The sequence below is a fragment of the Entelurus aequoreus genome, linkage group LG08, assembly GCF_033978785.1.
Source record: "Entelurus aequoreus isolate RoL-2023_Sb linkage group LG08, RoL_Eaeq_v1.1, whole genome shotgun sequence".
Classification (NCBI taxonomy): Eukaryota; Metazoa; Chordata; class Actinopteri; order Syngnathiformes; family Syngnathidae; genus Entelurus; species Entelurus aequoreus.
The window spans coordinates 24622720-24650628 of NC_084738.1; the positions used below are offsets into that span (position 1 = coordinate 24622720).

The 27909-nt window shown below is 39.4% G+C and overlaps 1 protein-coding gene across 2 annotated transcripts in view; it reads left to right on the forward strand.

The window, feature by feature from the left end:
• trrap (transformation/transcription domain-associated protein) overlaps positions 1–27909 on the forward strand; it is a 157327-nt gene that overhangs the window by 4950 nt on the left and 124468 nt on the right. For both annotated transcript variants that reach the window (XM_062056086.1, XM_062056088.1), the window contains exons 5-21: positions 345–449; positions 605–688; positions 5542–5598; positions 5695–5820; positions 6307–6384; positions 8618–8706; positions 9235–9331; positions 11023–11161; positions 11530–11608; positions 19121–19355; positions 19426–19762; positions 19835–19932; positions 21392–21586; positions 21680–21871; positions 24278–24443; positions 24533–24789; positions 24979–25179. In XM_062056086.1, the coding sequence (XP_061912070.1) occupies positions 345–449; positions 605–688; positions 5542–5598; positions 5695–5820; positions 6307–6384; positions 8618–8706; positions 9235–9331; positions 11023–11161; positions 11530–11608; positions 19121–19355; positions 19426–19762; positions 19835–19932; positions 21392–21586; positions 21680–21871; positions 24278–24443; positions 24533–24789; positions 24979–25179 (2535 nt within the window). The remainder of the gene's footprint in view (positions 1–344; positions 450–604; positions 689–5541; positions 5599–5694; positions 5821–6306; positions 6385–8617; positions 8707–9234; positions 9332–11022; positions 11162–11529; positions 11609–19120; positions 19356–19425; positions 19763–19834; positions 19933–21391; positions 21587–21679; positions 21872–24277; positions 24444–24532; positions 24790–24978; positions 25180–27909) is intronic.

Here is a 27909-nt window from a genome sequence, read left to right on the forward strand (position 1 = left end):
AATAATATTATTTGATATTTTACAGTAATGTGTTAATAATTTCACACATAAATCGCTCCTGAGTATAATTCGCACCCCCGGCCAAACTATGAAAAAAACTGCGACTTATAGTCCGAAAAATACGGTACTAAAAGGAAGTTGTCCAGTATGTTCACTGGTATTTAATGCCATTTTTTTTCAGTGATCTAAAATTGGTCTTTGAGTGCAATAAGAAACATATGTTTAATGTATCATAAGATTTTCCGTCAAAATAAAGCCAATAATGAATTATTATTTTTTTAAATACCGGTGTATGAAACAATATTTAGGACAACACAAGTCTGAAATTGTGTCTCTTGTTGCAGCAACTGAGGAAGTTGGTGTTGGAAATCATCCACCGCATCCCCACCAATGAACATCTTCGACCACACACCAAAAACATCTTGTCTGTGATGTTCCGTTTCCTGGAGGTATGAGTCCTGGGAGAGCCTTTCAAAGCGTCACACACTTTTTTATACATTTGCAGATGTGATTGGTCAACTCAGCTAATTCTAAATCTTACTAAATGGAAAATGTTGTGAATATTAGTGTTTTTTTTCCTCTTCACAATGTCTTTTTTTTCCAGATTGAAAGCGAGGAAAACGTGCTAATATGTCTTCGCATTATAATTGAGCTGCACAAGCAATTCCGTCCCCCAATCTCACAGGAGGTGAGTTTCTTGGCTTGAATTGCTTATTATTGATAACATCATCATGATCATCTTAATAATCAACATTCATAGATTCTTGTATGCCTTTACAACGTTAATGAGTAACAATAATCAGGGTACCCACTGGGTTTTAAAAAGTCTTAAATGCAATAATTTGAATTTAAGTCCTTAAATTGTCTTCAATGCTATTAAAATCTCGTAAAAAATCACTTATCCCTTAGAGTTTATTGGGGACTTTTGTGTCCTTTGAGGTCAATTTTTGCTCTAGTTTTGGCCGTAACTTTGGTTGTGGTACTCCGAATCGAGTAATTTTTAGTCGTAGGGTTTTTGTCAGTTTTAATTATAATATTTCATTTCAAATACTATGCTTTATCAACAATACACTGGGAATTCATTTCAGTCTAATAGAGTAACGAAAGGACGTTGAAGTCCTCAAGGAGTTGAGAGTGTATAAAAACATTTTGGATTCATATTTTCCGTGAATAAATTCATAAATCTTCGACCAGCGATGAACAAGCAGAGCTACATGATGCTGCAATTTAAAAAGGTTGATGTTTATTCAGACCAAGCAAACAAGTGTTTCCATTAGATGCAATACATTTGCATGCACAGACCACCTAATGTTCTGCAAAGGTTTGCTGGAAGGACTGATCCACCCAACGTATAAAACGTTTACACCTCGAGTCAGGACTCAAATGTGGAGCTATCAGGAAAGGGCAGAGTTTGTAAAAATTTCAGTGAAAGTGAATGTAACATTGATGGAAAAGTCAAAAATCCGGGATAAGTCTGTATAAAATGATACTAAAACAAAACAAAAACCTGCAGACCTGAATAGGGATTAACCTAATGTGTGTAAATCAAAAATAATTTTATTAGCAAAAATTATATTGTTGCATACATACGTACATATCACTGTATTTTCGGGACTATAGAGCGCACCAGTATATTAGCCGCACCCACTAAATTTTAGAAGTGCATTTTTTTTCATATATTAGCCGCACCAGACTATAAACTGCAGATATACACATTGTGAAATTAGTTGTTTACAAGAGATCATTTTGTAAATGTTTATTTGCAGGCCTTAATTGTTTCCAAACGCTGCCTGTGACATGGCAGTAAAACGGGTGATCAAACAAAACAGAAGTCATCGTCATGGACCCACTAGCTACGGAAGCTAGCTCTCCAATCTAAACAGACCCAAAAACTCCACGGTGAAATTTTGGTGAATTTACAAAACTGAAACAATACAAAAAGATTGCCATTGCCATATTCTAACACAGACACTTGTAAATGTGTTAGCATATTAGCTAATGCTAACAACGCTAACTTGACTGCATTACGATAGCACGTACAAATATGCATGAAAACGATACTACCAAACATGTGGCTGTTTAATAAGTATGAATTGCTATAGGTATTTTGTAAAACTTCCAAACGTTGCTTGGGGTGATGAATGTAGAAAGAGAAACCATATGAGTAGAAATGCTATGGACGACCAGTAGACAGAACATCACTTATACTTCCGGTCCAAGGCACTAAACAGAAGGAAATACTGTAGACATTCAACCCATAGCACCTGCAATGGGCAAACTCATCCAAAAGATGGCGCCACAGCACAAACATTAACACTTTTTCAGTGTTTTTGTCCGTGTTTTATGAAAACTATTTGAATATAAAACATTGTGGCCGTTAGTGAAGAAAAATCCATAATTTATCAGCACCGTTTATAAGCCGTAGGGTTCAGAGCGTAGGAAATAAGTTGAGGCTTATTGTCCGGAAAATACGGTAATTTCTCTTGTTGTTTATTTACTAGCAATAGTGCACTTAGTATAACTAAAAAAAAAGCCGCCATTGTCTTTTATTGTTTCTATTATTTATTTCAATAATTTCAGGTCAGCTTCTCAGACATTGTCTTAGTTTTTTCTCCAAGTTCATACAGGAATAACTGACATTAAACAATATAAAAGGTTGTTGGCTTACAATTAGTTTGGGTAAGATAGATAGATCCTTTATTGATCCCTCGTAGGGGAAATTCAGGTGCCCAGTAGCAGAAAAACACATACATTCATACCAACAACAATAAATATAGAATTCTCAGACAGATCTGTTGTACAATCTTCTGGCCTAAGGAACAAAAGATCTCTTAAAAAGTTCCGTTCTGCAGTGTAATGAGAGGAGCCTGTTGCTACGGTTACTCCTCTGAGCGGCCATAGTGTCATGCAAAATATGTCTGGAGTTACTCAGGATGCCCTGCATGAGAGCCCTCATCCTTCTCTCAAGCACAGCTCCCACAGAGTCCACATTTTTCTCCATCACAAACACTTTTCTCTATCAGCCTGTCCAACCGGTTACTGTCTCTCAAGGTCATGCTACCACCGCCCCAACACACAACACCAAAGAAAATGGCACTAGCTACGACAGACTGATAAAATATGTGTAACATCAGACTGTGCACATCTAAAGGAAGAAAAGTCTACTCTGACCTTTCTTACACACAGCATTTGCCTAATAATGAGTGAAAACCAGTGTTTGTTTTAGGATTGTACGGTATACCGGTATTAGTATAGTGCCGCAATTGTAGGAGCCTAAATGCTGTTTAAGTTAATTTACTTTTTATGGAAGGTGCTTTACGTTTATTCAGCTAAAATGGGACTATATATTTTATTTGCATGCTTAGAATAATTATAAGGTATACTTTACTTGTAATTATTACATTTGTCTAAATAATTTGATGACGTAACTGTTTAATTGGATATATGGCGAAGGATCTGTGTGGTAGGTTGGTTTTGGACACAATGTATTGTGGGTAATGGCAGTCAGGTATGGGGGAATCAAGCCACACAGTTTTTTGACCTTACTCTTACTTTTTCTAACTCTTTCTTACTGTAACAAACTCGCTTTATTTTTCCATTCATTTGTTCCCACATCATTAATGTTTTATGTTTTTGAATGATTAAGTTCACAAGTAAACAATACAAAACGAAGAGGAGCGTCTGGAGTTTTGTTTGTTGTTGCTGCAGCAAGTGGGAGCAGAAGAATGTAGAGGAGCATCAAGCTAAGGCTTCATTAGGAATCTACATCAATACTAATTAATCATATTCGGTACTATACCACCTCTAAAAAGTACCGGAGCGTATAGTCGATACTACTATTATTACATCAATATTTTTTAGCATCACAAAATCTTTCTTTCATTTAAAAAAAATGTATATTATGTTTATAAACTCAGGAAATATGTCCCTGGACACCTGAGGACTTAAATTATGGCCACTGTATGATCCTGTAACGACTTAGTATCGGATTGATACCCACATTTGTGGTATCATCTAAAACTAATGTAAAGCATCCAAACAACAGAAGAATAAGTGATTGTTACATTTTAACAGAAGTGTAGATAGAACATGTTAAACAAGAAAGTAAGCAGATATTAACAGTAAATGAACGAGTAGATTACATTATTTTCTACCACTTGTCCTTAATAATGTTGACAAAATAATATAAATGACACAATATGTAACTTCGTACGTCAGCAGCCAAATTAGGAGCCTTTGTTTGCTTACTTACTACTAAAAGACAAGTTGTCTTGTATGTTCACTATTTTATTTAAGGACAAACTTGCAATAAGAAACATATGTTTAATATACCGTAAGATTTAAAAAAAAAAAATAAAGCCAATAATAAAAAAATTTGTGGTCCCCTTTATTTAGAAAAGTATCGAAATACATTTTGGTACCGGTACCAACTAATTGGTATCAGGACAACACTAGTTTGTTTATTAGCATTGTATTTGCAAAATAAATCACTAAAAGCAGGTGAAAATGTGTTTAAGATTAACTATATACCATATACTTTAAATTTTCCTGAGGGAACTCTCCTGAAGGAATCAATAAAGTACTATCTATCTATCTATCTATACAAAATGAGCTGATTACATGTCTTTTGTGCAGACGGTACTAATGTAGATGTTTGTCTGTGTTTGCTCAAATCTGACAGCTGAAACACTGCAAAAGTTACCAATAAGCTTTAGCAGAGGTGCTAATTGTACCTTTCACATTTGATATATTGTGCTTTGATCCACCATGGCTGCCTTTTTGGTTGTTACATGAAAACACGCGATATGAAGCACTTTCTGCAAGAACACTTTAGAACAGTGATTCTCAAACTGTGGTATGTCTAGTTTGAGTTTGAGTTTGAGTTTGAGTTCATTTCGAACATGCAAGCATACAAGTGGTAAGACAAAGAAGTCTGTATATATATATATATGTACTGTATGGAGTACAATTGTTGTTTGTACATTGTGTGTAATGTTACATTGGCCAGAAATATTAAATACAGTTTTTAAATAAAACCGCTGCCTTTTTTTAATGAATACTTAGGCCTACTACGCTACTGTATTTTATTGTTGGTCATTGTGATGATGTGTGGCGAGCCAAGTGTTTTCTGAGATGGTACTTGGTGAAAAGCGTTTGCGAACCACTACTTTAGAACCTAGAGTATGAAGTCATTGCAATTCAAGGGCAAATCCGAAAAATTGCTTAAAATGATATCCAATATTTGCTCGTTTTAGTTAGGTTAAGCATTTTCTTTTCCAATGTGAAAGAGCAGTGAATTAATACTTACAATTAATTCTGGGCCCCAATGTTTTCTTTATGTCTTTGTAGTTTTTGTCAGTTTGGAGTGGAAATGGACTTTAATTTGATTTATTATGGTCTTAAAAAGTCTTAAAGTTGACTTGTTGATACCTGCACAGACCCTGAATAATATAATGTTTGTTTTGCACCCTGGTAAAGTGAACACTTCAATATTTAACTAAATTTGAACAACTATATAACATCACAATGTACTCTGTTTAGATTCATCACTTCCTGGACTTTGTGAAGCAGATTTACAAAGATCTCCCTAAAGTTGTAGTAAGTATCTGCTCTGTTTGTATTTTAATTGTGATTTTCATTAAGCAACAACTCTGCACCTTTTTCTAATAATGAATTTGTGTTTTCGCCTACTAGGACAGGTACTTTGAAAACCCTCAGGTGATAGCGGAGAACACAGTTCCCTCCCCGCAAATGGTGGGGATGATCACTTCCGTGTTGGTAAAAACTGCACCCGAGAGAGAGGACAGTGAAACCAGAACGGTACCTCAAACTTTGGTTTCTACCGCTTGTAACCACCAGGTGGCAGCAGTGCTCCACATTAACAGACCCATTGAAATTCATATCGTTCTAATTAGATTAACTCATTTGTATTTTTTGTTATATGATTAAGATAATACAATATTGACTGCTACTTTTTTTTTTGAGCATAATAATGGCTAGGAAAAAAACACCAACCTTAACACTGTTATGCCTCATATGTTCAAAACACACAATGTGTAATAAATACAATACAAAGGTGAACTCAGTAATGCATTTAGCTTTTATTCATTTTGCTAATGTCATGGAATGTTTGAAATTGACAAACTGCTCTACAAGCTGTGAAAAGAACACAACCTCGCTTACCTGTTTTTGCTTGAGGCAGTGGCTTGTAATTTGTACATGCCGATTGAAATGTTGACAAGTGTGCAACTAATGGGACCGCGTCATCAGACGTAATCTTGTTCTTGACTTTGCCTCTGCCTCCAGCACACCATCATCCCACGAGGTTCTTTGTCTCTCAAAGTGCTGGCGGAGCTGCCACTCATTGTGGTGCTGATGTATCAGGTGAGAGAAACGTTCCCTCTTCCTCCCACTCAGTTAAGTAGAATAAAGTGTCACTGTTAAATAAAATGTGATTTATAAGGTAATGGAAATACAGTGGCTCTGGAAAATGTTTAAAAATGTAAATAAGTACATAAAAATGCTGCAAATACTTAAGTACATGTTCGGGATGTGCCAGTCAATATCGGCCGAATATTTAGAAAAAGTATGTTATCACCATTTCAGATTAATTAATTAATTAGGGGGCGGCGTGGCAAAGTTGGTAGAGTGGCCGTGCCAGCAATCGGAGGGTTGCTGGTTACTGGGGTTCAATCCCCACCTTCTACCTTCCTAGTCACGTCCGTTGTGTCCTTGGGCAAGACACTTCACCCTTGCTCCTGATGGCTGCTGGTTAGCACCTTGCATGGCAGCTCCCGCCATCAGTGTGTGAATGTGTGTGTGAATGGGTGAATGTGGAAATACTGTCAAAGCGCTTTGAGTACCTTGAAGGTAGAAAAGCGCTATAAAAGTATAACCCATAACCCATTAATGCCTTTTAATGCAATCACAAACGTCAATCCCCTCTGGCTGATACTGTATTTATTTTTAGTCCCCTGACTGACAAGCGACTAGCAGCTAACTTATGTGTCTCCATACTCTGTGGAGCTGCTCCCCTAAGCTAAAAATAATCACCTCTATACGGCAAATAAACTGCATCTCTTGGTATCTTGAGTATCATTATCATGTATCATTATCACTGGAAGACAAGGCTAAACATGTTACACACCGGGAGCAAGCCAGGAGCAGACACCATAACAGCTAAACTCAGAACTAAGCTAGCTTTGAACAACACCAAGAAATAAGTGTTTGGTAAAGTTTCAGAGTTGGGATGTGACCACTTTATTGATATTAACAAGAAAATAACAAGTAGATTAATACAAATCTAGTAAACCTCTGTCTGGCCCACCACATGATTTTATGTGGCCTGCCACATCATTTGATTTAGTCCACCACATCATTTGCTGTAGTCTGTCGCATCATTTAATGTCCGCCACGTCATTTAATGTGCTCCGTCATGTTAGTAAATGAGGTTGGTCGTGTCATTTAATCTGGCTCACCATGTCATTCAATGTGGTTTGGCACATAATTTAAAGTGGTCGTCACCTCATTTAAAGTGGCCCTTCATGTTATTTAAGGTGGTCTGCCACATCAATTAATGTGGTCCGTCACGTAATTTAAAGTGGCACGCCATGTAATTCAATGCCACATAATTTCATGCAGACCGCCACATCATTTAATGTGGCCATCTGAGGGCAGCCATAATTGCGATGTGGCCCTCAATAAAAAGAGAGTTTGACACCACTTGCCTAGAGGAGAATAGAACAACAACTGTAGGTGTGTCAGCAATGTGACAGTCCATACACGACGTGTAAGAGGAAGGCAAATCGATCCATAAATTGGTAGCGTCGATACCAAGGGTTGCACCAGTATTTGATTGATACTAGAGTGATAATGTCGATGTATTTATTTTCTTAGAACACAATTTTGTAGTTTTGGTTAATGTTTACAAACTCATTGAATACAGGAGGACTTTCAGGGCAAAATCCAAGGGATTGAAAATAATAGTAGATAGTAGTTTTTGCTTTTGTTATGTTATTGTGTACTATTGACTTTGTTTTGATCAAACAATTGTATGTAACACAAGAGAATAAGGAACACGTTGAAATTGTTGAATTGTCAATAGTATTTATCATACATACATTTTAAAAATTACAGTTAGTACATGTGATTGGTATTGGAGTATTGGTATCGGAATCTGCAACATAAATACCCTGTTCGTATCATCCCTAGTACATCTGATTTCTTAGATTTATTAATTTGTAATACTTTTGTACACATTTCAAAAACATATTTTTTATGTTGTCTTCATGGGGGTGATTTGTGTTGATTTTTGGGGTCTTTTTTTTATTCCATTTTGGAGCTAGGCTGCCACATAAAATGTGGAAAAAATAAAATACTTTCGAAGTTATTTGTGCAATTGCTGCTTTAAAAAAAAGTATTGGCGCAGCACACTTAACAGACTTATTTGCATTTTTTCAGTAATTGGATGTCAGGAGAGGGGTGGCTGCATAAAATGTTATCATATCCACACCAAAAGCACATATTCGTATATTGGATCTGAAAATAAAAACACCTTATCTGTAATTGTGTGGGCGTGCTGCAATGAAGAGTGGTTCTTTGTTTTCTGTCTCCACAGCTCTACAAGCTGAATATTCACAATGTGGTGTCGGAGTTTGTGCCCCTCATCATGAGCACTATCATGCTGCAGGTGTCTCCACAGGCCAGGTAATATCCATTTGCTTAAACAGAAACGTACCAGCCCCACTAACTAAATTAATTTTCATTTTTATGGCCTTTCAGAATGAGATTGGGCACTCTTTTAATAGAATAGTCCCCCACACTTACGCACACACACACTTCTTTCATCACTCTTTCGGCAGTACTTTTTTTGATGGTGTTGCTCAAGATGGTCACGTTCCATTTAGGGAAGTTAAAATAGGAGAAATTGGCTTAGCGGGAGGTGGAATTTGCGAGTAGGAAGATGGGTGTATTAGCCTTTCAGGACAGGGGGGAAATGGAGCAGAGTTAATTAAGGAAAAACAAACCTCGGGATTCTCTGGCAGGTATGGAGGATGCTTTTGTGAGAGTCGCACAACACAAACAGCTGCCACACAAATAAACAAACCATGCATGTAGAATTAAGTCCCCATATGTAGACCCACATTTCACCCTCCATTAATTGTCACCTACTGCAGGCATTGTCTCCATGATGCTAAATCACTTGTGTGCCCTTTTTTCTTGTTTCCTTTGCAGGCAGCACAAGCTTTATAACAAGGAGCTGTATGCAGACTTTATTGCTGCACAGATCAAGACGCTCTCATTTTTGGCCTACATCATCCGAATCTACCAGGTACACTTGTTTGATGAGTTTGACATTCATTTTCTTCTAAAGTACGGAGCGAACATTGAACCATACTTTAAAAGACAAACATCACCGCAATACAAGTCTTTTCACTTCTTCCCATCCAGCACTTCACATTTCAGCAAATATTGTATTGTATACGTGATGTCATGTAATTTTTTATGAGAATCTAAACGTCATCCATAAAAATGTTGTTATTGTTCGTTATTAGTATTACCATTTCATCTTTTTCTCATCATATGATGCATTAGCTCTATTTATCCATGTTTTTTGGTGGCCATATAAACAGCCATGTTCAGTGGGTTGCCTGCGGGTCCTTCAATAGATGGCAGTCACACATAAGAGATACGTGTGTACTCCAAATTGACACCTGTTTAATAAATGACCCTAGCAAGTACCTGTCAGCAAGCAATACCAAAACTTTAATGTTTAATTCAGAATATAGAACATTATACACAGTGCTCAAAATCTGTCAAAATGTTTTAGTACGACTTTGGTAAGCCACAAAGCGACACCGCTTGATGGAACGTGGAGCATTACGGCTACTGTAGTAGGACGTACTGCGCTTCAACATACAGGTATTATTATGGTGTGTGTGTATAAGGACCCAAATGGCACCCATTAGGAGATATTTTATCTGATGTTTTGTTTCTCAATATTAGGCAAAACCAACTTTTCTTACCTATTGGTTGTATTCCGTCATGTGACTTTTGTAAACCAAGTGGTGGACAACCAAACCAATATGGCTACTGCAGACGGCACCTGATGGCCAGATAAAAATAGTGTTCATGTATGAGATCTGGGGCTGGCAATTATGGCCAACGTAATAATTAAGATTATTATTACGGTATCAATATTGAAATCATGATTACTGATTGTTAGGTAAAACAGTGTTGGGGTGTGAACGTAATACCATCATGTCATTTGTAATGTCTAATAAAAAGGCTATAGATAAACATTAACCATACATCTAAAGACAAATATATTACTTTTTTTTATTAATTAAGAATATCAGCTTTTTGTCGTTATATGATGCCTTTATCTCTATTTTTACATTTTGATAGAGGGAGTTTTTTTTGTATTATTATTATTTTAAACTACGAAAAAAATTTGACCAAAGAACCACAATTACATGTTATGTAGACCACAAGGAAGTGTTTTAAATGTAGAAAAAAATCATGATATGATCTATATTACGTATCACAACTTTCCTACTGTAAAAAAGACTGCAAAACAGTTTTCAGAGGCATCCAAAATTGCTTGCAAGCTCACGCTCAAATGCATGAACCTTATGATTTGACACTTTGGCATTGTTTAACATGACTATAAGTCATGAGGAAAATGTCATCATAGGTCCCCTTTAAAAATATACATGTCTAAAATATATTTTTCTAAAAGCAGGTCTTGAAAAAGTAGTGTCAGGGTTGTCCTATGTTCGGGTGAATATGATGATGATAATAATATTTTTTCTGCTGCTGTAACATGTAGTCTGTACTTACAGTGCAAATCACAATACACACATCGCCAACCTGATGACATCCTGTGTAAAAACGATATCAAACAAAATGAGCATTTTTGAATGATTTTTCATTTATTCGTTTAAGCTGACTGGTTGTTGCACAATTAGTTTTGCATTTAGTCATACACTGCTACTGCTTTTGTGTGTGTGTCCCTGTCAGGAGCTGGTAGGAAAGTACTCCCAGCAGATGGTGAAGGGCATGCTGCAGCTGCTTACCAACTGCCCCTCAGAGACGGCTCACCTCCGCAAGGAGCTTCTCATCGCGGCCAAACATATTCTCACAACTGACCTACGCAGCCGTATGTTTGCACACGCGCACGCATGCACATACGCACGCACGTACGCACACACAACCTGCAAATGTATTTTATGTAGCGTGACACCTGGACGACACTTCACTTAAAGGCATATTGTAGTCAAAGGTGTTCTCTCTGGTATAAACTAGCCTTTAAAAGTTCAACACAGATTTTTTTCCACATTTATTCAATGTGTTGTACTGCTGCCAAAGACAGCTGTAAAATCTTTAGCCCCTTCATATCCATCAGGGGATTACTGAGATGCATTTTAAAGGATGACGAGAGTGGCTATTTGCTTACTACTATTTCAGATGTCAGGACATAAAGTATTTGCAAAGCCCACAAATGTACTGTATCTTTTTCTGTTGCAGAGTTTATACCGTGCATGGATAAACTTTTTGATGAGTCCATCCTCATTGGCTCTGGCTACACTGCTCGGGAAACTCTTCGGTAAGTTGAATGTACTTAATTTTCAGTAATGCATCTTTATTTAGTGAATACGTGTCTCTTGGCTGGAAATGACACAAGGTAGTAGCAAAAGATCTGAAAACATGTGTTAGCAAAAATGAAATTGTATTTTGTATGCAGTATGTAGCCTATTTATAGACTATTTCAATTAATGTCCCATGTTTTAGAAAAAAATAGCAAAAAATACTGAATTACAAATGAAAACGACAACCATTGGTGTGAATGAATGATGGGTTCTCACTTCTGTGTGAAGCGCTTTGAGTGTCTACAAAAGCGCTATATAAATCGAATCCATTACTATTAATAATAATAATTATTATTATTACACAGTATATGGCCCGCAAGCTGAACCTTGCCCACCCCTTTACTATATCTTGCTTGCAGTTACCAGTGATAGGCAAGCTACTTGGAAAATGTAGTAAGCCAAGCTACAAGTTACTCTCGGTTAAATGTGGATAAGCTACAGGGGACGCTATCCCCAGAAAATTATAGCAAACTACACTACAAGCTACACGGCAAAAGTAGCTTGCTACATTAAAGCTACAATTAACGGCATTTATATCTATGGGCCCACATGTATAATATCAATGTTAATGTAACTGAGAGTGTACAAATGGACCCAATAAGGGTCAATTACTATTAACTATCTGTAATTTAGCTGGGGACACCCTACAACTAACTCTTGGGGTCCCCGCACCCCACTGTATGTATTTATTTTAGTTTGCCTTTTCTTTGGCCCACACCTATAATGTTATTCATTTTCTCTGCCTACAGTAAAAAAACCAGTACCGTATTTTTTGGAGTATAAGTCGCTCCGGAGTATAAGTCGCACCGGCCGAAAATGCATAATAAAGAAGGAAAAAAACATATATAAGTCGCACTGGAGTATAAGTCGCATTTTTGGGGGAAATTTATTTGATAAAACCCAACACCAAGAATAGACATTTGAAAGGCAATTTAAAATAAATAAAGAATAGTGAACAACAGGCTGAATAAGTGTACGTTACATGACGCATAAATAACCAACTGAGAACGTGCCTGGTATGTTAACATAACATATTATGGTATGAGTCATTCAAATAACTATAACATATAGAACATGCTATATGTTTACCAAACAATCTGTCACTCCTAATCGCTAAATCCCATGAAATCTTATACGTCTAGTCTCTTACGTGAATGAGCTAAATAATATTATTCGATATTTTACGGTAATGTGTTAATAATTTCACACATAGTCGCTCCTGATTAACGTTCTCATTAAGGTGCGCGCCTGTGCAATTGCGCACTGCTCAAGCGTCCTCTGCGCACGGCAAATCTATGCCACGCACAAAATCAAATAAAAAAATAAGCGCATAACAATTTTCGACACACGGACACGACAGAGAAAACAGTTTTCGTCATCATTGTTCAAATATTGTAACGTCTGTCGAGACGCTTTGAGGACATGAATTCCATCCATCACTTTACTGAGCAAAACTCTTTATTGTTGGCCATAAACACGTCACCAAAACATTAGTAAAAAAAATGATATCTAGCAAAACTGGTCATTTTCTGCAGTACAAACCAGACCAAAAGCAACTTTGTTATATTAACAGCAGCCGCTCGCTTTTTCTCACTTGCGCCAACACATGCACATATGGCACTTAGCCAGTGATGCGTTTACAGACACACAAAAAGTTGGACAACTCCAACACCACACATAAAGTGTCATTCCAGGTCGTTACACTATGATTTACCAATCAAATGTGTGCTTATTCTAGTGTCATTTATTATGAATCTTAATTTATAAATATTAATCATGAAATGCTGTTTGTATATTAAATAAATACTAATAAAAATATATTTTTTACAAACAGGAAGTTGCAGGAATGTACACATGATCCCCTGCTTACATCTCATTGTGCAACATGTGAATGTTTTAATGGGAACTAAATGCAATGTCTGAAAGGGGTACAAATTACTTCCAAAGCAGGACCTCCACCCAGACAAACAATACAAGTACACAGTTCATGAAAAACAATATTTTTGTTATTGTCATTGTAAGTGGGCCTAAACTCTGACGCTGCTCAATCCCCCTCGCACTGACAGCAGTCCTGAATATTTCTGATACAGAAAAGGGTTCAGCAGTAGACCACATTATCAGCTGGGCCCAAGGTTGCCTACATCAAATCATGGCACCTTCTACATTCCTGTTGTGACTACCAAGAGAGTAAACATTGGGAAACTTAGCCACCCTGCTAACCTAAAAAATCTCATTCCTATTCTCTCCAAATCAAAGCCAACATCGAAGCCTGTCAATAACACCATCAGGATGGGTCTGCTCAATGTCAGGTCTCTGAATAGCAAATCATTGTTAGTCAATGATTTTATTACCACTTCTAAACTTGACTTTATGTTTTTAACTGAAACATGGCTGGAACAAAATAACAGTGCAAGCATTCTGATCGAGACAGCACCCCCCAACTATAACTTCATTGATATATGTAGATCAGGGAAAAGAGGTGGAGGGGTTGCTGCTATATTTAAAAACATGTTTCAGGGGAAACAGATGTCACTTGGTGATTTTACATCATTTGAATACCTGTGTGCTGTGTTGAAATGCTCTCCCAAAATTCTCTTGTTAATTATCTACAGGCCACCTAAATATTCTGCAAATTTTTTCGATGATTTTACTGAATTATTGTCTAGCATCTCCACTGACTTTGACTACCTGGTTATAACTGGTGATTTTAATTTTCATATTGATGATTTAAATGACAAGGGCGCAAAATAACTTTTTACTATTTTAGACACATTTGAACTGTGTCAACATGTGAAAGAGGCTACTCATTGTAAGGGACACACTCTGGACCTGATTATCACAAAAGGTCTCAATGTTTCTGATGTTCTTGTGATTGATCCTTCATTGTCTGATCATTTCTGTGTTTTCTTTAATATTTCTGTAATTCCGGACACACAAACAGAATCAAAGAATGTCAAAAAGCGGTACATAAATGAACATGCTAATGTCCTCTTTAAAAACGCCATCTCCTCACTACCACCTCTAAACCCATGTCATGCTGATGATCTTGTAAGCAACTTTAATTCCAAAATTGTGAATATCATAGATATCATTGCACCTGTTACAGTTAAAACGATTTCTGGTAAGCAAAAGGCACCCTGGAGAAAATCTGCTGCTGTAACAGCCCAGAGAAGAGAGTGCAGGAAGGCTGAACGAATCTGGCGGAATACAAAACTTCATATTCACCATGACATCTATAAAGAGAGCCTCCAGGCCTACAATTTAGTCTTAAAAAGTGCTACAGAAACATTATTCTCCAATATCATAAACAGCAACACAAATAAGGCCAAAACCCTATTCGCAACCGTTGACAGACTGACTAAACCCCCAACACAAATACCAGCCGAACTCCATTCCACGCAGAAATGCAATGAGTTTGCATTCTTTTATACTGATAAAATTGAAGGCATCAGACGCACCATCAATATCTCAAGTAAAAAAGTTGGATCACCAACCCATTTAGGCAAAAGTAACACAGCAATGATGGCAAGCTTTAATGCCATAGACTCTAAAACTCTAGTGGAAACGGTGACAGCTCTAAAGTCATTCACCTGCTGCCTTGATGTTTTACCTACCAACTTCTTTAAGAATGTTTTTGACTGCCTATCAACAGACGTCTTGCAAATAGTTAATAATTCTATTCAATTGGGCAATTTCCCGAAGGCTTTCAAAACTGCAGTCATTAAACCTCTTCTAAAAAAGCAGAGCCTAGATGCCTCTGTTATCAACAACTACAGACCAATTTCAAATCTACCATTCATAAGTAAAATAATTGAGAAAGTTGTCCTCCAACAACTAAATCACTTCTTGGCTTCTACTGGCTGCCACAACAACTTCCAGTCAGGATTTCAACCTCTTCATAGCACAAAGTTATAAATGACATCCGTCTAAACACAGACTCTTGCAAAACTTCAGTATTAATGCTTTTGGACCTCAGTGCTGCATTTGACACTGTCGACCACAGTTTTAAGCTGGTTCAAGTCATATCTACAAGATAGGAACTATTTTGTTTCCATTGGTGACTTTGTATCAGAACCAACCAAAGTAACGTGTGGAGTCCCCCAAGGTTCAATCTTGGGGCCGACTTTATTTAACATCTATATGCTCCCACTAGGACAAATCATGCAAAATAATAACATTGACCATCATTGCTATGCCGATGACACCAAAATCTATGTAGCGCTATCACCAAATGACTATCGCCCCATAGATTTTCTGTGCCAGTGCATGGAGCATGAAAAATTAGAGGGAACATTGCTCCTGAGTATAAGTCGCACCCCCAGCCAAACTATAAAAAAAACTGCGACTTATAGTCCGAAAAATACGGTTTATCTATATCTTGACAAAAAAACAATGACGTGTGTTTTTTGGGAACATTTGGTAATGGTTATGTTCAGTAAAACTTTTCATAAACTCAACTCACCTTAATGTGTGTTCCTAAATTTGTGTTGGATGTTTTGGATGAAGAGAGCAGTTTAGTTTTATGTTAGGGTTTGGTTTAAACAATTAAAAACTAAGGTTTCGGGCATTGTTTTTCTCTAAACGCATACATTTGTCAAAATGTGGCCAAGAACATGCATTTTTGTGGATGTCGTCTTCATCACTAAAGGAAAAATCGAATCTACGGAAGAGAATTCCTCTGCCATTTTTTGTTTTTTTAGTCGTCCCTCTGTCTTTGACTGCCTTGTCGTCATGTAACATGAGCGCGTGTCTGTTATGATTTTGCTTCCTGGTTTCGATGACCCACCTTCTCTTGTCTCTAAGTGGCCAGTCCTTAATGCTACGAACACCAACCAATCATAAAGGATTTTCTCCGTGTGGTCATTATATTTTCTTCGCATTTCTTTGGCCTGGATTTGCTGTCCATTTTCTCTCTTTGGGAATATAGTTAAGCTCCGGTGTCAAACTCTATCAGGCAAGTGGACAAAACTCCTACTCCTGTTCTTACCTGTTTTTGTGTATTTGGGATCCCCTTAACCCCTGAAAATTTAAATCCAAACTATGGAAGTGTGGCAGCAGAACCATTTTACCCAGCTGTAGTCAAAAAGTTCCTTCTTTCTCTTTATCCTCTTGTTCTAGGGCACTCTGGCTCGTACATGCACATGCATGCTAAAATCCTTCGCTGTTGCCATTTCTAATAAAAAGTAGATCAATAATTTTAACTAATAGCTGTCAGTAGACCTGATATGGAAGCGCTAGAACGAAAACATGGCCGACGGAATGGAGTCGAAGGGGGCTTGGCCTGGAGGAGGGCTTTGGCACGTAAAGAAGACCGCTCACAAAACAAAACATTTTGAAGAGACACAGAAGATGGTATCTTAAACATCATCTATGCAAACTTGGACCAAAGCACCCCCATTACATGTTATGTAGACCATAAGGGAGTGTTTTAAATGTAGTAAAAACATCATAACATGACCTCTTTAAGATCGTGTGCTGAATAGGATTTTTTAAATGATCCCCTATAGGCGTTGTTTCCTTGAGTCCGTGTAAGTGCGCTGATTGAATATATCATAATATTAATGACAGAGGTGTTATGTTCAAGTCGTCTGTGGTTGCTTTTTATGGCTTACAGCTGGTTAATGTGTTTTATGTGAACAAATTATATGTTGTTGTTGTTGGTAAAATTATCACTTTTGACTGCATTATCATGCTTCTTAAATATGTTATATAGTTAAGTTAAAGTTAAACTACATAGGTAAAGTGGTGTCATTTTTAGCCAATTGCAGTTTATGCATTGCTACTTTTGATCTGACACTCCTTGTAAGAATGATTAGTGCACTGCATCTTATTATTACCACTGTGGCCTCTGTAGTTAATTACAATACACACGGTGTATAAATAATCATTATATAGAGGCTGTTGTTGAGGTTAGTTTGAGGCTCCTTCTTTGTTGAAATTTGCCATGGATGCACGTTGATTTTCAAATGCTGGGCCTGAAGTTTGACACGTGCTTTTGAAAATCCATCCATCCATTTTCTACCGCTTGTCCCTTTCGGGGCCGCGGGGGGCGCTGGAGCCTATCTCAGCTGCATTCAGGCGGAAGGCGGGGTACACCCTGGACAAGTCGCCACCTCATCGCAGGGCCAACACAGATAGACAGACAACATTAACACTCACATTCACACACTAGGGCCAATTTAGTGTTTTTCCTATATAATAATTTTAAATGGGGAGTAAAAAACTTGTTTTTCCATTTATAGTTTTAACATGCCTACTTAGTCTTTTTCCACGGTCTTGGCAATTGTATAAACAATTCTGGGCTAAGCAGTTTGTGTGTTTATGTTACTGCTTTTTTTGTATGTCACAATCATTTGATCTTTTAAGTGTCACCTCCATCTACATTGGTGGGTGATTGCTCAGACAAGTGGCTGTTTGCATGTTAATTAGGCCCCTCTCAGGGAGGCTGGCCAAATCTGAGATCGCCCTGTCAACTTGTCATGTTCATCCACATCTCCTGAGGGCAGATTTCCCTGCAGGTTGATTTCCAAACCTCTTTGACCCGCCACTCTCCCACCACTTCACTTATAAAACTGTCATTTCAAATTAGCACTGCAGAGGAAACAAAGCAGGGAAGACCTGGTGAGGACTTTCAATATCAGTAATTTTTAGCTCAAATTCTTGCTCTTCTTCTGCATGTCATCACTTTATAACGGCCCTATTCTACTTTTCTGACTTTTGTATGTTTAAATTGCACTCTTATGTTTTGTGGTTGGTCTGTTTTAGGTTATTTCTGGTTTAGTTTTTGGAATATTATGTATCGCAGGTGTCATACTTAAGGTTTGGGGTCAGATCTGGCCTGTCACATAATTCTCTATGACCCACGAAAGGCAGAAAATAATGTGCTTTAATAAAGCACATTCCGGCTAAATGTAGTTGTGCTTCGACAGAAAAAAATTCCATGCAATCTCATATCTTCTAATCTTTGATATTGTCTGCAGAGTTTCTGCAGAGTACATATAGCCTTATAACATAGAGAGTTATAAGGCCACCTTTTTTGGTTATAAACAACATTTTTGGGATCTGCCACAATAATATAATTAATTTAAATAAAAATAACTCAAAATAAAGACTTTTCTAAGCATTTTATTTGAGAATAAAATGAGATTAATTAGATTGACCACAGATCGTAATCAATTAATCTCTCCATCCATCCATCTTCTTTCCGTTATCCGAGGTCGGGTTATGGGGGCAGCAGCCTAAGCAGAGAAGCCCAGCCACTTCATCCAGCTTCTCCCAGGGGATCCTGCGGCGTTCCCATGCCGGCCGGGAGACTTAATCTAATTAATTGTTCCGTTTTTTTTAAATCGCTTTACAGCATTAAATACAATACAGCCCCTCTTTTTCAGACTTTTTCGGGGTCTTATATCCGGTTCAATACAATTTCAATAATCTCTTTCTGTCTTCATCTTCTGTATCTTCTTATCCAGACCATTGGCCTACAGCACACTCGCAGACTTGGTCCACCATGTTCGTCAGAACCTGCCTTTGACGGATTTATCTTTAGCTGTGCAGCTGTTTGCCAAGAACATCGACGATGAATCTCTTCCGAGCAATATTCAGACAATGTCCTGCAAGCTGTTGCTCAATCTGGTGGACTGCATTCGCTCAAAGTCCGAGCAGGAGAATGGCAATGGCCGAGACATTCTCATGAGGATGCTGGAGGTAGATAATTTTCAGTTGCAAAGTGATGCAGAGATGTTGAGCTCTTTTCTGCTGTTTTTGTGGCCATCAGGTGTTTGTGCTGAAATTCCACACCATAGCACGCTACCAGCTAGTCTCCATCTTCAAGAAGTGCAAACCCCAGTCGGAGATGGGCGTGGTGGAGCCAGGGGGGCTACCAGGAGTACCAGCCACACCCACTCCTTCCACCACCCCTGCCATTCCGCCTCCTGCCCCTCCCACACCCGTTACTAGCACCCCTCAGCCCCCTGCAACCTCTTTCGACCGGTCAAGTGACAAAGAGGACAAGCAGACGTTTCAGGTGTCAGACTGCCGCAGCTTAGTCAAGACTCTGGTGTGCGGAGTAAAGACCATCACATGGGGCATCACTTCCTGCAAAGCTCCCGGAGGTGAGAGGACAGACAGAAATGTGTTGGACATTCAATAAATGAACAATAATTAATCATGCTATTGTTTAACAGAGGCTCAGTTCATTCCTAACAAGCAGCTCCAGCCAAAAGAGACACAGATCTACATCAAGTTGGTCAAATATGCCATGCAGGCCTTGGACATTTATCAGGTACCATGAGAGAACCTCTCAACGTTGACTTTGTTTTAAATACCGTATTGATCCGAATAAAAGATGTTGTTTCTCTGGGGAAAAAAAAGGCTTAAGAAATGATCATCTTATATATGGAGTCTATAGATTCATACAAGTGGGGGCACCAAATAACTCCTCCCCAGGCAAATAATTGCATTTCTTCCTGTCACTCACACACAGCAGTGCAAATAAGGAAACAACATAGAAGCAGTTAAGAGAGTAGTACAACTTACAAATTGGTTCTGTGATGGAATTCTTACCTCAAAACACTTGTATCTCAAATCAATGCCTCCCAATGAAATTAATTTAAATCAATTTAATTGGTACTTGCCCCTCCCAAAACACCACAATTTTAACATGTAAAATGCATTATAAAAAGAAAAATAAACTTTTAGATAAGAAGCATTGTATAAAACAATAGAAGATAATGTAATAAAAACGACCACAGTGGTTTTGTGAACTAATGTAATAATGTACAGCATTTACCTTGGAAAGTGGACTTCTACGATATTTCCTTCCTGCTGCTTCTCCATATTTTCATGGATAAATGTCCGCCGTTTAGATATTATTTTAACACTCTTGGCTGGTGTTAAACTTGTTCCGCTACAGTATTGTGCAGACTAGCAATGATTCAAAATTGCTTGGTCATGTTTTCAATTATTTATTTTTTTAATTCAATGAATATCATCCACCTCTTCTTTTCAGCCCTGTAATTCATAATCACTTCCGTCCTTCTCATGGTCGGAGAAACAAAGTTATGTCCATCTCTAGCAATAAACTAATGCCAGCGAGTAAGACCAGATGTATTGGTCGAATCTTACGGGGTTCACTGTCAATGTCAACTCTGCTAATGATGGGGATGATTGTAATTAAAATTTTTGCTTTCAACTTAAAGCATAACAATTAGGCAGCTGTAATCTCAAACAACTTTTAAAAATAAGTTAGGGCACTCTTAAGTTGAGGTACCACTGTATAATTTTTTTGAGCAGTATTTTGAGACAAGTGTGAGCACTGTAGCAGTATTTTTAAAGCACTTTAAAGCAACCACAGGGGACCAAAGTGCTGCACAGATTAATAAACAATAACATAGAACTCACAAAAGGCACCAAAGTACATCCAAGACACCTAAAATAAATTAAAAGCCATACAAATAATAGCCAAATAACCCCACAGTTAAAACTGGTAACATTTAAGTAGTAAAAAACATTCATTCATAATGTGATAAGCTATTAATAAATATTTGATAAAAACTTTCATATTTATGTAGAATGTATTCTTTTAAAAATATACGGAAACAGGTCTTAAAAAGGGGTTTGTCTTCATAGCTGTTTTATATCCACGTTAATGCTGTACTTCTTGGTATATGTTAATATGAAATGAAAATATACCTTAAAATCAAGTCAAATTATTGTCAAAGGCTGTCATGTCTTGTCAATAGGTGCAGGTTGCCAATAACCAGCAGACATACATCAGAGTGGCCAACTGCCAGACAGTACGCATGAAGGAGGAGAAGGAGGTTCTGGAGCACTTTGCTGGGGTCTTCACAATGATGAATCCTCTCACGTTCAAGGAGATTTTTCAAACTACAGTTCCGTACATGGTGGAGAGGATCTCCAAGAACTACGCGTTACAGGTACATCATGCAATTAAAGATAATATATATTATTATATGTGCCATTTAATAACACTTTCAACAATGACTTGGATTCTTTAACTTGTTTCTCAGATTGTGGCCAACTCATTCTTGGCCAACTTGTCAACATCGGCTCTATTTGCCACCATCTTAGTGGAGTATCTTCTTGAAAGACTTCCAGAGATGGGATCCAATGTTGAACTCTCCAATTTATATCTCAAGCTCTTCAAACTGGTGTTTGGATCAGTATCTCTGTTTGCTGCTGAGAACGAACAGATGCTTAAGGTGAGCTGAAGGAAAGGGTAGCGTTTACATTTAAATCGATACTATTATCACTTTTTTTTTTTTAAACGGTGCCTGAACAGGTACATAAAAAATGAAAAGCCTTTTTATTCTTATGGAATATTGTGACTTGTTGTACAGACTAGTAATTGAAATACTTAAGTTGTATAAGTTAAATGATAATTAAGTAAAATATTCAATAATAAGAAATAAGATACACAACAAATTTTCATAATAATACAAAAAAAAGAACATGCAAAAACCATCTTTTGTAATCTTGATGATCATAATTCCGGGGGTTCTTGAATACAACCTTGCTCAATGTAACCCTCAATAGTGCATGCTCGGGGTGTAAAGACATGAAAATGTTATATCACGTTATTATTATCACAGTATTCTTGAATGTGCTCAAAAAGTTTTTATACACACACACTGAAATCTTTATACCAATGTTATTTAAAATCAATCAAAGATGGACACAAATACACGCTCTTGGCAGAAAACTGTTGAATATTGTTCTGTTTTCCTAAGAGCCACACTTTTTTTTTGTTTAAACAGGTTTATCTTCTTCCATTTTGATTTGTAAATGTTGTAGTGTATTTATTTTAATGATCAAGGCAAAACGTGTGTTGCACATTCAATTTATGTGAGATGTGTCCAAACAGAGCACAGCCTGTAGGTTTAAAGTGCACAATTGAATATCTTAGCTGCTCAATGCATTTATGAACATTTAGATTGGAGTACCAGTATGTCGTTTTTAAAGGGGTCAGACGTTACTGTCTCTTGTGTTCATCTTAGCTTTTAAGATAGCTAGCCAGCCATTAGTGCACTAGCTTGCTTACTTTTCCTGTAAATGAGCCGTATTACCGGTTCTTGAGTTGATCAAATTGTCAATCAATCACAGTTTTACAGTTTTTTATAGTCTCCCAAACGTGTACTGGGTGATCCCTGTGGCCCCCTACTAGTTGGACAAACCAGGGAGGTGTCGGGGATGACCAAATCACCTCATCTGGGTCTTCTCGATGTGGAGGAGCAGCGACTTTACTCAGAGCTGCTCGGGAATGACCGAGCTTCTCACCCTATCTTTAAGGGGGAGCCCCCCTTAGGGACTCATTTTGGCTCCTTGTGCCCGTGACCTTGTTCATTCGGTCACAACCCAAAGCTCATAGCCAAAAGTTAGGATAAAAACGACAAATAAATTGAGAGATTTGCCTTCTGGCTCAGCTCCTTCTTCACCACGATGTACTGATAAAGGCTCGGCGTCACTGCAGACAGCGCACTGATCCGCCTGTCGATCTCACGATCCACCCTTCACTCACTCGTGAACAAGATCCTGAGGTACTTAAACTCCTCCACTTGGGGCAGTATCTTGTCCCCAACCCGGGGATGGCACTTCACCCTTTTCCGGGCGAGAACCATGGACTCGGATTTGGAGGTGCTGATTCTCATCTCAGTCGTTTCACACTAAGCTGCAAACCAATCCAATGAGAGCTGAAGATTGTGGTCAGATGAAGCCAGCAGGACCACGTCATCTGCAAAAAGCAGAGACCTAATCCTGCAGCCACCAAACCGGATCCCCCCAACGCCCGGCGCCAAAGTCCAACCCTCTTTGGAAACGGGTCCAACTTACTGGCAATGCGTATCTAGCTCTTACACTGATCATACAGGGAGCGGACCGCCACAATCAGGCGGTCCTATACCCCATACTGTCTGAGCACTCCCCTCAGGACTTCCAGGGGGATGTGGTCATTTGCCTTCTCCAAATCCACAAAGCACATGTAGACTGGTTGGGTAAACGCCCATGCACCCTCAAGGACCCTGCAGAGAGTATAGAGCTGTTCCACAGTTCCACGACCGGGACGAAAACCCCACTGCTCTGCCTCAACCCGTGGTTTTGACTATTTGGCGGAGCCTACTCTTCATTACACTTGAAAAGACCTAATCTCATCCACCCTTGGAGCCCTGCCATTGAGAAGCTTTTTTAAGTACTTTTGGGAAATTCAGCCCCAGAAATAGGAGAGCCCACCACAGAGTCCCCAGGCACTGCATCCTCATAGTAAGATGTGTAGGTGGGATTAGGGAGGTCTTCAAAGTATTCCCTCCACCTATCCACAGCACCCCAAGTTGAAGTCAGCAGCACACCGTCCTCACCATACACGGTGTTGTACGTGCACTGCTTCTCCATCCTGAGGTGGCGGATGGTGGTCCAGAATTGCTTTGAAGCCATCCGGAAGTCGATCTCTATGGCTTCCCCAAACTCCTTGCATGTCTGGGTTTTTTCTTGTGCGACCACCAAAGCTGCACATTGCTTGGGCTGTCTGTACCTATCTGCTGCCTTCGGAGTCCCATGAGCCAAAAGGACCCTCACCGCTGTTGTCACAAGTATTGAAACTGTTTTGTTATTTTTAGCCACATCTCCATAAGATTGTGAACAGCTCAATGGAACTGGCCCAATCTGCCAAGGAGCCTTACAACTACTTCCTATTTCTGCGGGCTCTTTTCCGCTCAATTGGTGGGGGCAGCCATGACCTGCTCTATCAAGAGTTCCTGCCTCTTCTACCCAACCTGCTGCAAGGTAAAATATTAAAAAAATGTAATATTTCATACCTCACTCACATAGGTGTTTTTCCCCTTCTTGATTATTTCCATTTCTTATGCCATTAGGGTTGAACATGCTGCAAAGTGGCCTTCACAAGCAGCATATGAAGGACCTGTTTGTGGAGTTGTGCTTGACGGTGCCAGTGCGTCTCAGCTCCTTGCTTCCATACTTGCCCATGCTGATGGATCCTCTGGTGTCTGCACTCAATGGCTCTCAGACTCTGGTCAGCCAGGGCCTTCGCACCTTGGAGCTGTGTGTGGACAACCTGCAGCCGGACTTCCTGTACGACCACATACAGCCTGTCAGGGCTGAGCTAATGCAGGTAGGGAGTTGACCTTTAACTGCTTGTTAACATATCTGCCTGTAAGTAGTTAATGGGAATATCTGCAGGTAAGATATGGACAAAAACAAGCATGTTTCCCCTTTTTTGTATGATAATACTAACCTAGATCACCGTCATCTTTTTTTCTCTACTTATATATTGTGAAATATTTCCTCTCCTGTGCTCCAGGCTTTGTGGCGTACCCTACGTAACCCGGCTGAGACCATCTCCCATGTGGCGTACCGGGTCCTGGGAAAGTTTGGCGGCAGCAACAGGAAGATGCTGAAAGAGTCTCAGAGGCTGCACTACGTGGTGACTGAGGTGCAAGGGCCCAGCATCAAGGCCGAGTTCACTGACTGCAAAGCGTCAATACAGCTACCAATGGAGAAGGTACCAACATTCTGCAGGTTTTCTTAGTCTAGTGTGTTGCTCTGTGTTTGCTAGCAGTAATTAAATCCACCTCTCGCGTCTCCTCTTCATCCCTAGTCAGTAATCATCAATCTTGTATAGTCCACTATGACAGGATTATTTTCTCGCAGTAATGGCTGCTTCTCTCACTGGTGATTATTATAGGCTCAGGCTACACACACACACACACACACACGCACACACACACACACACACACACACACACACACACACACACACACACACACACACACACACACACACACACACACACACACACACACACACACACACACACGACACTCACATGCTGCAAATTTCAGTCGTCTGGTTTGAAGACTGCTTGGTTTAAATTGCATATCACAAAGTTTCTGTTGCAATTAGGTTAGACAAAGAGATCAAATGACATTAATGTGAGCAGTTTAAATTGCCTTAAGGTAAGGTGATATGTTACAGATCTTGCTAGAATGTACTTTTTCTTTTTAGCTCTTGATTGAATTTCCCCTCATGTTTCATTTTTGTTGCTTGTGTGTCTTATAGTTTATTTTGTTTTAGAGAACGTGTCTATGTCAGGTTCATAAGCGTCCTTCTTTCTCCCAGTCCTATTTTTTCCCCAGATTTTGCTTTCTGTTAATTTGACTCAAGCCTCGGAACACTTGGTATCACAAAAGAAGATAACTGCGAAGACATTTCTGTTAAAAATGTAAACTTTGTGTAAATAGATTGAAAAATAGGAGACCTATTATCTTAACCTAAAGATGACCATATAACTGGTCACACCTCATGCTTCCTGAATGACTGAGAAGTAAATGTGAGCCATCTTGAAAAATGTCTCAACCACAAGCGCTGTAAAAGAGCCCAGAATTAATTGTATTTTAATGTACGCAACATTACAGGGTTTCTCACTAGGAACACTTTTATCCAGGGGACAGGGGCCCTAAGCAGATTTTTTTTTTTTTACAATACAACACATTTTTACAATTTATGTGAAAGGTATTTCATACATTTTATTCAAACTTGAATTTAATTTGATGCATGTTTTGTACTAAAAGAAATTAATTGGAAAGACATAGTTCAATATTTTATTTTGCCTGTGCAAAAAACTCTTTTAACGTCAATAAAACTAATAAAAATGTTAATCCTTCCTAAAACAACCCTGACCAGGGTTCGAACACAAAAGAAGGACTAATGCTGAAGGACTAGTGATTTTGTGAGGAATACCATCCATCCATCCATCTACGCTTATTTGAAGTCGGGTTGCGGGGGCAGCAGCCTAAGCAGAGAAGCCCAGACTTCCCTCTCCCCAGCTACTTCGTCCAACTTTTCCCAGGGAACCCCGAGGTATTCCCAGGCCATCTGGGAGACATAGTCTCTCCACCGTGTCCTGGGTCTTCCCCGTGGTCTCCTACTGGTCGTACCCGCCCTAAACATCTCCCCAGGGAGATGTTCGGGGGGCATTCTAACAAGATGCCCGAACTACCTTTTCTGGCTCCTTTCGATGTGGAGGAGCAGCGGTTTTACTCTGAGCTCCTCCCGAATGACAGAGCTTCTCACCCTATCTCACCCTCAACACTGCAGACGCTGCACCGATCCGCCTGTCGATCTCACAGTCCACTATTCCCTTTACTCGTGAACAAGACCATGAAGTACTTGAACTCCTCCGCTTCCCCCCTCTGAGGTGGCGGATTATGGTCCAGAATCGCTTCTCGTAGCCGTTCGGAAATCGTTCTTCATGGCTTCTCCGAACTCCAGAGTCCCCAAATCCGGGTTTTTGCCTCTGCAATTGATGATACAACCACAAAGTCGATCATCAAACTGCAGCCTAGCGTGTCCTGGTGCCAAGTGCACATATACCCCCTATGTTTAAACATGGTGTTTGTTATGGACAATCTGTGAAGTGCACAAAAGTCCAATAGCATAACGCATCTCTGGTTCAGATCAGGGCGGCCGTTTCTCCCAGTCACGCCTCTCAAGGTGTCACTGTCGTTGCCAACGTAATCGTTGAAGTCTCCCAGTAAAACAAGGGAATCGCAAGAGGGAGCACTGTGCAGTACTCTGCAGTACTCTGCAATACTCCGTCTAGGGACTCCAAAAAGGGTAGGTACTTTGAACTGCTGTTTGGTGCGTTATCACAAACAACAGTCAGGACCCGTCCCCACATCTGGAAGCGGAGGGAAACTACCCTCTCGTCCACCGGGTTAAACTCCAAAGTACAGGCTCTGAGCCGCGGGGCAGTATAGCCACCCCCGCCCTTCGCCTCTCACCGCTGAGAACGCCAAAGTGGAAGAGAGTCCAGCCCCCCTCGAGAGAACTGGTTCCAGAGCCCTTGCTGCGCGTCAAAGTGAGACCGACTAGATCCAGCTGGAACTTCTATACCTCGCGCACCAGCTCAGGCTCCTTCCCTCCCAGCGAGGTGACGTTCCACGTCCCAAAAACTAGCTTATGTAGCCGAGGATCGGACCACCAAGGGCCCTGCCTTCGGCTTCCGCCCAGCTCACATAGCACCCAATTTGTATGGCCCCTCCCATTGGGTGGTGAGCCCATTGAAGGGAGGACCCACGTTGCCTCTTTGTGCTGTGCCCAGCCGGGCCCCATTTGGGAAGGCCCGGCCACCAGGTGCTCGCCATCAAGCGCCGGACTCCAGAGGTGGGCCACAGTGACCAGCGTCCGGGCAAGGGAAACCTCTATTCTTGCTTTTGTCTCTTCATAGAA